The sequence below is a fragment of the Entelurus aequoreus genome, linkage group LG04 (assembly GCF_033978785.1).
Source record: "Entelurus aequoreus isolate RoL-2023_Sb linkage group LG04, RoL_Eaeq_v1.1, whole genome shotgun sequence".
Taxonomy (NCBI): domain Eukaryota; kingdom Metazoa; phylum Chordata; class Actinopteri; order Syngnathiformes; family Syngnathidae; genus Entelurus; species Entelurus aequoreus.
This window is the reverse complement of record NC_084734.1, coordinates 72,291,125-72,304,546: the sequence shown is the minus strand read 5'-3', so window position 1 is coordinate 72,304,546 and position 13,422 is coordinate 72,291,125. Positions and strand designations below refer to the sequence as shown.

At 39.0% G+C, this 13,422-nt stretch overlaps 2 protein-coding genes across 5 annotated transcripts in view; one reads left to right on the top strand and one right to left on the bottom strand.

The window, feature by feature from the left end:
* Window positions 1–13,422, top strand: part of LOC133649000 (uncharacterized) — a 1,204,785-nt gene that overhangs the window by 762,468 nt on the left and 428,895 nt on the right. The gene's annotated exons all lie outside the window — the stretch shown is intronic.
* adam19b (ADAM metallopeptidase domain 19b) overlaps window positions 1–13,422 on the bottom strand; it is a 42,787-nt gene that overhangs the window by 22,628 nt on the left and 6,737 nt on the right. For all 4 annotated transcript variants that reach the window (XM_062043748.1, XM_062043747.1, XM_062043750.1 and 1 more), the window contains exons 5-11: window positions 11,340–11,411; window positions 8,432–8,598; window positions 8,265–8,349; window positions 4,916–5,055; window positions 1,066–1,243; window positions 905–994; window positions 638–833 (exon numbers count right to left, since the gene is read on the bottom strand). In XM_062043748.1, coding sequence (XP_061899732.1) covers window positions 638–833; window positions 905–994; window positions 1,066–1,243; window positions 4,916–5,055; window positions 8,265–8,349; window positions 8,432–8,598; window positions 11,340–11,411 — 928 coding nt within the window. The remainder of the gene's footprint in view (window positions 1–637; window positions 834–904; window positions 995–1,065; window positions 1,244–4,915; window positions 5,056–8,264; window positions 8,350–8,431; window positions 8,599–11,339; window positions 11,412–13,422) is intronic.

The following is a 13,422-nucleotide window of genomic DNA, read 5'->3' as shown; positions in this document are numbered from 1 at the left end:
CAGATTATAGGGCGCATTAAAGGAGTCATAAGAAGAAGAAGCACACAATTTTTCAGGATTCATGCAGATCCCAAATACAGATCAGCAGGTACTAGAAGGTAAGAAAAGTGCTTTTGCATAATCTTGCGAAACAAAACGCCAGATATGTCTTACCTTATACACACACCATAATAATACCTGCATGTTTAATGTGCCGACAATCCATCAAGCGGTACGGCTTCATAGCTTACCAAAGTCGTACTAAAACATTTTGATGGATTTTTGAGCGCCGTGTGTAATGTTCTATATTTTCAATGGAACATATAAAATGTTGGTGTTGTTTACTTGAGTCATATTGCCATCATAGTGCAGTCTACACGTATCTCTTATGTTTGACTGCCATCTACGGGTCACACTTATATTTTCACCATGTATCAAATAAAATTGCTTTGAAGTCGGCAAGCAAAACCAGAATTATTCCGTACATTAGGCGCACCGGGTTATAAGGCGCACTGTCGAGTTTTGAGAAAATAAATGATTTTAAGTGCGGAAAGTACGGTATATGCAATTATTGTAAACAACATGCAACCAAAATGAGCTTTTCCAAAGTTTTTAAGGTAAAAAGGACATATAGTGAGTATGAATGCAGGGTACCCACCTCGTCCCCACAGCGAGCGGCACTGTTGCTCCAGTGTGAGACACATGCCAGTGTAGCAGTAAGCCTTCCCGTCTGCACACGACGTCCCGTCCACCAAATAAAAGTTTGCAGGACAAGACTCCGCCTTTCCGTCACAGTACTCTGGCAGGTCACACTGACCAGATGTGGCACGACACAGCACCCCGGGACTCTTCAGCTTGAACAGCACACCGTATTAACGTTAGAGTTGATGTGAAATCTGTCACATGACTGTCAGTCTGTCGCTACCTTGCAGTCATGGCAGCAGACGCCATGAGCGCACTCGGCTCCGGCTTTTAAAGTGCAGTTGTTTGCGTTACAGCAGGGACTGGTACACTCCTGTGCAAAAGTCACCTTATATGAGTCCGGAGCATCACAAAGACAAACAGGAGAAGAAGACACAAACCGACCTCCTCCTCGCCACAGTCACATTCCTCGCCATCCTCCAGGTAGCCGTTGCCACAGCGCTGCCCTCCGTACATGGATCTGGTGTTAGGTACGTTGAACAGACACTTGCCTCCTCCTGAGCTCAGGTAGCTATTCAGCTCCCGCATGTTACAAGCGTTAAACACGCGTGGGAAAGGGTGTCTGAAAGAGAGAGAGTGAACCCGTAAAGGCGATCAATCAAGACAATGCTCAGTTTTGCAAAGTGAAGTGTTAATTTAGACGTAGACAGAGGTGGGTAGTAACACGCTACATTTACTCCGTTACATCTACTTGAGTAACTTTTGGGATAAATTGTACTTCTAAGAGTAGTTTTAATGCAACATACTTTTACTTTTACTTGAGTATATTTATAGAGAAGAAACGCTCCATTTATCTACATTCAGCTCGCTACTCGCTACTGATTTTTATCGATCTGTTAATGCACGCTTTGTTTGTTTTGGTTTGTCAGACAGACCTTCAAAGTAGGATCTATAGCATGCCTCCGTTTCACCAATCAAATGCAGTCACTGGTGACGTTTGACTCCGTTTCACCAATCAAACAGAGCCAGGCGGTCACATGATTAACAAGCTTAAGCTTGCATGGACTCAACGTTAAATTTGAGGAAGCACATCGCGGTAAGTAACGTTAGTAGATATTTTGGCTGTCACCGTAGGCTGATGTTAGCTTCCCTGCTATGAATCACTGTCAAATGTACATCGTGTGGGGACATTTATTAACGCACTGCAGCCTCATAGACACACACACACACACACACACACACACACACACACACACACACACACACACACACACACACACACACACACACACACACACACACACACACACACACACACACACACGCACAGTCGCACACACACACACACACACACTCATGCATAGAAACACCAATCAGTGTGTTCCCAGGCGCAGCCCACACCTATCAGTTTATGGATTGCGTAAAGGCTAACTTGTTATTTTCCTTTGTAATCTCTGCCTACTGAGCCTATGGTGCTGTTAAGTTATTGTGGCTCAATTTGCCTTAATTTTTTTTATATTAATGTATTATTATTTAATATATATTATTGTTTTAGTTGCTTAAAAGATATTCCTGGCTCTGAATTTGCTCATTGCTATTTTTATGATTTTGTGCATTATTTGTTGCCGTCATCATTAAACGAACAGGTTACTCATCAGTTACTCAGTACTTGAGTAGTTTTTTCACAACATACTTTTTACTTTTATTCAAGTAAATATTTGTGTGACTACTCCTTACTTTTACTTGAGTAATAAATCTCTAAAGTAACAGTACTCTTACTTGAGTACAATTTCTGGCTACTCTACCCACCTCTGGACGTACACTTAGACAAACTTTAATGATCCACCAGGGAAATTGTTCCACACAGTAGCTCAGTTACAAAGGATGGAAAGGATAATGCACACAAGGGCACAAAAAGAGGGCGAAAACAAAAGGTATAAAGTAGACAAAAAATGTACCACAGTAGAAATATAAAATATAACATATATGCAATATTTACATATTATATTTTACAGTATATAATATATACTGATATATTATATTATTATCGGCGTGGCGAAGTTGGGAGAGTGGCCGTGCCAGCAATCTGAGGGTTACTGGTTCAATCCCCACCTTCTACCATCCTAGTCACGTCCGTTGTGTCCTTGAGCAAGACACTTCACCCTTGCTCCTGATGGGCCTGGTTAGCGCCATGCATGGCAGCTCCCGCCATCAGTGTGTGAATGTGTGTGTGTGAATGGGTGAATGTGGAAATAGTGTCAAAGCGCTTTGAGTTCCTTAAAAAAAGGTAGAAAAGCGCTATACAAGTACAACCCATTTACCATTTACCATACAATATATAACAAATCCCAATTACCATGTACAATTGTAGCTGAGATAGGCTCCAGCGCCCCCCGTGACCCCGAAGGGAATAAGCGGTAGAAAATGGATGGATGGAATATTACAGTATATGTAACAGATGTAGCAAAAAAAAGGGCAGCATAAAAAAGAGAGTAGATCCAGCAGAAAATATACATTATAAACAAAGAGAGGTAGCTAACATAGAAGCGGTCAGGTAATAGACAGATATCATCTATTGCTGTATGGCGAGTGATTATACAGCTGGATGGAGTGCGGAATGAAGGAGTTGTTGAATCGCACAGTGTTTAACAATTTAACAAGTTTTAACAATTTAACAACATGTTTACTGTTTGTGGTAGTAGAAGAACCATGTTTCCTCAAATAGTGGCCTCCATGAATTAGTGGGTGCACTGTTCACTTGAGTAATTTGAAACAATTCTTTTGCCACCCTAACCTCATTAAAAAATGACATGCCCATGTACAGAATCAGCTTTATTGGCCAACTATGTTTAACACAATATGAATTTGATTTGGTAAATGTGGCAGTAATTAACATTGCGCACATACATGGCACCTGTAAAGCTTCATTTTAGGGTGAGTTTAAACCAAACACGACAAAAAAAAAAATCTTATCTTGTCCAGCCTAGAGTGACGGGTAGCTTAATCTGATTTTGTGCCAGAGTCAGACTACATTAATCACAGTGCAGCAATGTAATCTGCTCATAATATTGTACAAATTCATTTAAAAGCCTCTCTCAATTAACCAGTCCCTCCAGGTTTTTTTTATTTTTTATTTTTTGAACTATGCAGGAGGATGACAATTGTGCTGTTTGAGCAATAAAGACTTGACATACTGTTACACATGGTTGTTCCTGCTTCGTCTACACAAGAAACAATGTTTTGATTAGATCAATCAATCAATCAATGTTTATTTACGTACATAGCTCTAAATCACAAGTGTCTCAAAGGGCTGCACAAGCCACAACGACATCCGCGGTACAGAACCCACATAAGGGCAAGGAAAAACTCACAACCCAGTGGGACGTCAATGAAGGACATGTGCGTCAAAAACTAATTCGATTGGCCAAATTGTGCGGGGCAGTTGCCGGCATTGGACAAAATTGCAAAGCTGCGCATAATTTGCGAGGATCGGTTGAATTTGCATGAATTGGCACGATCGCGAAATCGCAAATTCCTGGAGGAACTGATTAATGTCTTTCCTCAAATAGACAACTAGTGCACTCTGCAGTTGTGTAAAAAAAACAGCCCTGGTTGATACAATAATACACAGTATTTTAATTAAATTACTTAGCAATACGGGACAAGATGGATGGAATACGAGGAAAGGAAAATATTAGAAAGAGCCAAACCAGGCTTAACAAGAAACATATTGTTATACCCATACCTGAGCAAGCAGTGTTTCCCAACCTTTATAGAACTAAGGCTCATATTTTACATAATAAAAATATTGTATATGTAGCTGGCATAGATACATAAACAAATATAAATTTTTTTAGAGTAAATAAATCACAATTTTAGGACCAATTTGATCCTTTCCTAAGGCACACACATGGATCTTTAACGGCCCATTAAATGACTGTACAACAGAACAGGCGCACAAAACCTCAACTAATGATCCATACAACCTATTACTAGGCATGCTAACAACCAATTTCAGTAAAAAAAATAGATCTATACAACAAAGAACAACACATTATATGTTGGTGAAGATCTGGATAAAAGTGCAAATACAGGAATTAATTTGGAATGTTTGAGTTATCCGTCCCTTAAAATCATAATGGTATACTGTTCGCCTGGTCGTCAACTGCCTGATAACATTTGACATTATATAATATCATAATAGCACACATTTCTTGTGTATTTTCCAAAATACTACACTTTGACTTATGACCCGTGTAGGAAGGCAAGAAAAAAAAGAGTTGAGCTTAATTACCCAGTAGCAGCTGCCATGATGCAACCCCCGTCCTCATCTTTGGCCTGGCAGCATCCAACGCTGTCATGACTCATTCCAAAGTTATGGCCTATTTCGTGCGCCATGGTGGCAGCGACACCAACAGCTGACTCCGAGTGGTCCTTTTGCACAAACACAGGTGCAAACACACTTTTTAAATAATAATAGATGGGCCATTCCACCGAAGCGGTGCCAGGAAATAATGCACAGTGACAAAACATGAAAAAATACACATTCTTATCAAGAAAAGTGTCCTGCACAGTGATCAGATTTTATATTTAATAAATATAATTTAAATGATGAATTTAGACTGGAAAAGTAGCATTTTTTGCCTGTCCCTGCTTAAACTAGAACTTAGAATAAAATATAATAATTGAAATCCTTTAAAAATGTTATGTTCATACATATTTGTCCTACTCCTTATCCCAACTAAAATTTTGCTTGATTTTCATGAAAACAAACACAAATAATTGAAATGAAAGTCCCACTTTAGTAATGTCCCTGGGTTTTACTTAGTTGTGTTACACATGAACCCTCTGAAAAATGTGCAGCCACATGGTTCACAGGAAGTTGCATCCATACTTGCCAACCCTCCCGAATTTTCCGTGAGACTCCCGAATTTCAGTGCCTCTCCCGAAAATCTCCCGGGGCAACCATTCTCCCGAAAATCTCCCGATTTCCAGCCGGACAACTATATTGGGGGCGTGCCTTAAAGGCACTGCCTTTAGCGTCGTCTCTCACCTGAAAAGGAGACTATTATATATGTCTCCGTTATCCATAGGTTTATCTATAACCCATAAAGTAGGCAGGCACGGAACTATATCTCAGCGTGTGTTTATTCCAGCCGGCACGTTAATGCACTGACACACAACATCCGGATTCCCATCATGCATTGCTTCAAAACTACGGCAATTTCCAGACTGACAAACAATATTGGGGGCGTGCCTTAAAAGCGCTGCGTTTAGCGTCCTCTCACCTGAAAAGGAGACTATTATATATGTCTCCGTTATCCATAAGTTTATCTATAACCCATAACACGGTGGCCGAATGGATATAGTCACTCACGAACGGTCAGAGAAGCACAAGTCGGCGGCAACGCAGTATTATGGGCCACCTTGCAAGCAACATTCCGTTCTCATTTGCGGATGTTTTCAACAAATGCGTGAAAGATATGTTCCCGGATTCAGAGATTGCTCGCCAGTACTCAAATGGCAGAACAAAAGCTACTCAAATAGTGAAAGGTAAGTGTTATTTTTTTTTAAAGTAAGCAGCAAGTACACTACAGTTAGTATATATATATATATATATATATATATATATATATATATATATATATATATATATATATATATATAAAAATAAATAAAAGAAATACTTTAATTTCAGTGAATTCTAGCTATAAATATACTCCTCCCCCTTAACCCCGCCCCGACTTAAACAAGTTGAAAAACTTATTCGGGTGGTCAATTGTACGGAATATGTACTGTACTGTGCAATCTACTAATAAAAGTTTCAAAAAACAGAAAGACAGACAGACTGACAGGCAACAATGCGAAGGTATCATACGATTAAACATACAATCTATTAAATAGCCAATATTTTAAGAATTAATCAAATATAAAATTCTACACATTGAATATATTAGAGTGGTAAAACTTGCAAAATTTAATCAATTGTCAATATACTAGTGTGCAGCTTTTTAAACGTCACAAAATACTTTTCTTCCTGAATAAGTTAGATTTTGTGTTTTGTTTGTTCTATTTTTTGAATATGTAAACAAAGTTATTTTTTATTTTTTTTAGCACTTTGCCTTTCCTTTCTTTAAAATGGACAACATTTTGTTAGTAATTTCAATTTTTGGAACAGCTGAATGAGCAGCACAGTAAAATACAGTAAAAATAAATACAGTATTTATGAATGAATTATCGTATTTTTCGGACTATAAGTCGCAGTTTTTTTCAGTTTGGCCGGGGGTGCGACTTATACTCAGGAGCGACTTATGTGTAAAATTATTAACACATTACCGTAAAATATCAAATATTATTTAGCTCATTCACGTAAGAGACTAGACGTATAAGATTTCATGGGATTTAGCGATTAGGAGTGACAGATTGTTTGGTAAACGTATAGCATGTTCTATATGTTATAGTTATTTGAATGACTCTTACCATAATATGTTACGTTAACATACCAGGCACGTTCTCAGTTGGTTATTTATGCGTCATATAACGTACACTTATTCAGCCTGTTGTTCACTATTCTTTATTTATTTTAAATTGCCTTTCAAATGTGTATTCTTGGTGTTGGGTTTTATCAAGTAAATTTCCCCCCAAAATGCGACTTATACTCCAGTGCGACTTATATATGTTTTTTTCCTTCTTTATTGTGCATTTTCGGCCGGTGCGACTTATACTCCGGAGCGACTTATGCTCCGAAAAATACGGTAGTCATCTTTGTTGTTAGTAAGCACACGCCTAAAATAACTTAAGCTGCATTTAGAAGTTGATGGAATAATTAGAGGCAATAAATAAGTGTTCACTTTATTATACAATTATTCGACTAATCATTAAGGTGGTTGTTGAACAATCGACTATCAAATTAATCATTAGTTGCAGCCATAATTTTGAATAGTTCAATATTAGAAGTACAAAACCAGTGAAGTTGGCACGTTGTGTAAATCGTAAATAAAAACAGAATATAATGATTTGCAAATCCTTTTCAACCTATATTTAATTGAATACACTGCAAAGACAAGATACTTAACGTTCGAACTGGAAAACTTGGTTATTTTTTGCAAATATTAGCTGCTTTGGAATTTGATGCCTGCAACATGTCTCAAAAAAGCTGGCACAGGTGGCAAAAAAGACTGAGAAAGTTGAGCAATACTCATCAAACACTTATTTGGAACATCCCACAGGTGAACAGGCTAATTGGGAACAGGTGGGTGCCATGCTTGGGTATAAAAGCAGCTTCCATGAAATGTTCAGTCATTCACAAACAAGGATGGGGCGAGGGTCACCACTTTGTGAACAAATGCGTGAGCAAATTGTCGAACAGTTTAAGAACAACATTTATCAACCAGCTATTGCAAGGAATTTAGGGATTTCACCATCTACGGTCCGTAATATCATCAAAAGGTTCAGAGAATCTGGAGAAATACTGCACGTAAGCAATGATATTACGGACCTTTGATCCCTCAGGCGGTACTGCAGGGTTTTGTATATGTTTTGAGAGAGTGCAACAAGGAAATGGCACTGATATGTTGGAATGGCCCATATACTTTGAAACACATTAAAGTCAGGAGTAGCGTAGACTCAAATCTGATGCTCACTGTGTTTACTCCACCAGATTGGTATTCTGAGCACATGGCTCTGAGGGGTGCCAGTCCGATGGTGGTACCCTGGAAGGAGCTTCCCCTGCAGACGTGAAGTGCTTATTAATCGACAGAACAAGCTGAACGGAAGTCATCATCTCAGACAAACAAGGTGAAAAACTGACGTGATGAGCTGAGCGTTGTCGTTGGGGAGCGCGTTGAGCTGCTTGCGTCTCCAGGACAGGAACGCCGCCAGCGTGCTGTGAGGATTGTCGGACACGGCGATCATGTCCTGGCTGGTCCACACCTCCAGGCCAATCAGGGCCACACGGATACGCAAAGCCTTGTAGTACTGTGCGTGAACATATTTGTAGAGAGCAAACGTTAACAGAAGATGGGCCTAAAAAAGGCGAGCTTGTAGATGACCATGTTGCACCCCACCCGACACCCTTCAATTGCCACCCCTCCTTTTTGTATGCAAATCACGTGCTACGCCTCAGGCCCCACCAACCGTAGAATTGCGTGAATAAACACATGTAAAATGTCAGATAATGAGTGACAGGGCACTTTTATATGATTTTTTACCGCGTGTAACGTGTAAAAGATCTTCCTGCTTTGCCATTGATACGCATGTGGCAGATTTCCTGGAATTTCTCATCGTCTCCCTTGTACAGTGTTAGTGCTGGGCTGATAAACAGGTGCACTGAGAGCAAAACTGTGTTTGAATTACGTTTTTGTTTTTTTTTTGCACAAAAAAATAAATTGTTCAACAATTTTTTTCCAATTAATTTATTTTAGTATTTTTTTTTATTATTACATTTTAAAAGAATATGTAATCGTGGGTGTGCCGCAAAATGAAATTCTGCTTAAGGCCCCAATTTAGCCTGTTTAAACACAACTAATTTTCCCCCTTTGACACATATACTAAAAAGCTGTACTTTAAGCTTGGCCTGCTTACAGCAAATATTATATACATGTATTTATATATTTAATATATGATATTTAACACAGACAAAAGTTAGGCCAGGGGTCGGCAACCCGCAGCTTCAGCGCTGCCCTTCCGGCTCCCTGTAGCTTTTTCAAAAACATATTAAAATGGAAAAAGATGGGTGGAAAAGTATATTTTTTGTTTTAATACGATTTCTGTAGGAGGACAAACATGACACAAACCTTCGTAATTGTTAGAAATCCTACTATTTATATTAAACATGCTACACTGATGAGAGTATTTGACAAGCGCCGTTTTGTCCTACTATTTTTGGCGGACCTTGAATTCACCGTAGTTTGTTTACATGTATAGTACAATAACAAGATCTGATAGCTCAGTTACAGCTCATTTTTAATCTTTATTCTGTGTTATTTGTTTTATGTTGCACGATTGCACCAAGAAAAAAATCCTAGTTTGTGAACCCGTTCTCTAACAATGGCAATAAAATCTATTCTGATTCTGATTCTGATCATTTTCTCCGACGCTGCCAAAGAAAGATGTGTTTAATGCCACTCCTTCTTTGTCTCATTTTTTCCACCAAACATTTTATGCTGTGCGTGAATGCACACAGATGAGCTTTGTTGATGTTATTGACTTGTGTGGAGTGCTAATCAATCATTTGGTCACTGCATGACTGCAAGCTAATTGATGCTAACATGGCTAGCTGTATGTACATATTGCATCATTATGCCTCGTTTGTAGGTATACATCCATCCATTTTCTACCGCTTGTCCCTTATGGGGTCGCGGGGGTGCTGGAGCCTATCAAAGCAGCGTACTATTTGAGCTCATTTAATTTCCACTACTTAAGTCCTCTGTGTTTTTAATTTCTATTTGCATGTCGCATGACATATTATCTGTATGTAATATTGGCTGCATTTCTGTTAGTTGTGTGCCATGTTGTTCCAGACCACAGCAAACGTTACCCAGCTTGCAAAGATTGTAATACATTTATTAGAAAAAGACAGCGTGCAGTTTCATTTAACTTGGACACAAATATACATACCTTTGGCCATTCTAAGCCAGTAATTTTCAGGAGTTATGTTACCCTCTAAAAAAAAAAACCCTCCATTTTACTAATGTTTTCCAATGTTGTAAAAAAATGTGTAGAATAAATATTACAATTTCAACATTTCTGTCAATGAAGATTTGTGTCAGCCTACGACACACAGTCATTTTGATAGTAGGTTAATATAGCTGCTATAGACACATCACATGTTGCCTTCATTATAACACTTGTATTAGGCTTTCATTTCTTTGTGGCTCCAGACAGATTTTTATTTTTTATTTTTAGTGCAATATGGCTCTTTTAACATTTTGGGTTGCTGATCATTCATGCAATTTCCCATTAAATTATACTGGCACATGTGGCGCACAGTATGTGTGTTTGTTTTGTGTTTTGCAGCTGGGATAGGCTTCAGCACCCCCCGAGATCCCATAAGGCAGTGGTCCCCAACCACCGGGCCGTGGACCGATTGGTACCGGGCCGCACAAGAAATAAAAAAATATATATATTTATTTTATTTTTAATATTTTTTTGTATTAAATCAACATAAAAAACAGAATATATACATTATATACCAATATAGATCAATACAGTCTGCAGGGATACAGTCCGTAAGCACACATGATTGTATTTCTTTATGACAAAAAAACAATTAAAATTAAATACCATCCCCCCGACCTCTCCGGTCCGTGGGACACATTTTCAAGCGTTGACCGGTCCGCAGCTACAAAAAGGTTGGGCACCACTGCCATAAGGGACAAGCGGTAGAAAATGAATGGATGGAATTTATTTCCCATTAAGTAGTTTTAGTACAAAAAAAATAAATTTAATTCACGTTAGATTAAAAAAAAATGCATAAAAAATGTGAAGGGGAGGTGGGGGGCCTCCAAATAAAATCCTGCTTGGTGCCCCGATTAAGCCTGGTGCTGCCCTGGTTCAATATAAAAAGAGTTACACAAATGTTCCTTTAGGTTTAAAGCAACACAACATTTGCTGTTGGAGGTCAGACTATGAGTATGTAGCGTTGCTCAGGTTTCCCCCAGTGGGATACGATAATCAATGGTACTTGTGTGTACTCTTTAGAGAATATAAAATATTACCTTGTCCACCAAATTGGCAGCTTCCAGTAATTTCAGTTTGGTCTTCTCGAGACTACTCCCATTCTTGTCAAACTGCAACCCACAAAAACCACATACGGTTAAGAGCATCAGACACACCCACACATACTTCTTAATTCTCTGTACCTTGGGGGGAAAAAAACAGCAGTCAAATAACAGACAGGATGTGCACCGGCGCTTTTCCTCCATACACTAATCAGTGGCCACTTTGTTAGGTACAGCTGCACTTACAGGATCCAATACAAAAGCTGTTTTAAACAATGATGTCTTAACAAAGATACAAATGCTAAGTTTGATTAATAATGGTAATACGTGTTTTATAAACTCAAACAAGAGCCTTAGTTAAGAGTGTGCATGTTTCAAGAGTGTCACTGAACACAATTGCTACAGTAAGTCTAACCTGGCTTTGGGTGAGAGGCGGAGCATTAAAGGTGGCTGTCCTTTGTAGTTTAAAAAAAAAGCACGTCACAATGTAATTTGCTCGTTTTAAGAGAAATACCGTATTTTTCGGACTATAAGTCGCAGTTTTTTTTCAGAGTTTGGCCGGGGGTGCGACTTATACTCAGGAGCGACTTATGTGTGAAATTATTAACACATTACCGTAAAATACCAAATAATATTATTTCGCTCATTCACGTAAGAGACTAGACATTTAAGATTTCATGGGATTTAGCGATTAGGAGTGACAGATTGTTTGGTAAACGTATAGCATGTTCTATATGTTATAGTTATTTGAATGACTCTTACCATAATATGTTACGGTAACATACCAGGCACGTTCTCAGTTGGTTATTTATGCGTCATATAACGTACACTTATTCAGCCTGTTGTTCACTATTCTTTATTTATTTTAAATTAACTTTCAAATGTCTATTCTTGGTGTTGGGTTTTATCAAATACATTTCCCCAAAAAATGCAACTTATACTCCAGTGCGACTTATATATGTTTTTTTCCTTCTTTATTATGCATTTTCGGCCGGTGCGACTTATACTCCGGAGCGATAATTTTCTCCGAAAAATACGGTACAAGTTTGTGTTGCCAGGTCCGCCACTTTAAATGTACCCAGTGCGCTCAGACTGTCCACTTTGTATTCCTTGCTGATAAAAAGGGAGAAGGGGACCAAGCAGTTTGCCAGAATACGGAAGCTGTGGGGCTGCAAAGTCACGACAGTGTGACGTGTTGTGCCGTAAAGCTGTCTGGCGCAGTGATTTTCAACCACTGTGCCGCGGCACACTAGTGTGCCGTGAGATATGGTCTGGTGTGCCGTGGGAAATGATGCAACTTCACCTTATTGGTCCAAAAAATATTTTTTTGCAAATCAATAATCATAATAATGTGCCGTAGTATAGTGGCTGTGCTGTGTAGAGCTTGGCAGGGTAATCTTGTAATACTCCATATCAGTAAGTGGAAGCAGGTAGTTCATTGCTTTGTAGAAGTCGGAACGCGTCAAGGATGGTTTGTCGTGATCCCAATATGAAGAGCGCAGCGGGAGACAGCATGCAGGTAAAAAGGTATGTAACGCTTAAACCAAAAATTAACAAAAGGCAAGTCCCGCTAGGAAAAGGCACTGAAGCATAGGGATGGCTATGTAAAACAAAAGTAAAACTGAACTGGCTACAAAGTCAACAAAAACAGAATGCTGGACGACAGCAAAAACTTACAGCGTGTGGAACAAAGACGGCGTCCACAAAGCACATCCGTACATGACATGACAATCAACAATGTCCCCACAAAGGATAGCGTACGCACAACTTAAATAGTCTTGATTGCCAAAACAAAGCAGGTGCGGGCAATAGCACTCAAAGGAAGGCGTGAAGCTGCTACAGGAGAACACCAACAAAACAGGAAAAGTCACCAAAATAACAGCGCAAGACAGGAACTAAAGCACTACACACAGGAAACAACAACAAACTCAAAATAAGGCACGACAACCTGGTGGAGTTTCATTTTTTAACCTTTTCTGCTGGTGGTGTGCCTCTGTATTTTTTTAATGAAAAAAATGTGCCTTGGCTCAAAAAAGGTTGAAAAACACTGGTCTGGCGTATGCGTGTGAAGTAAACAAAG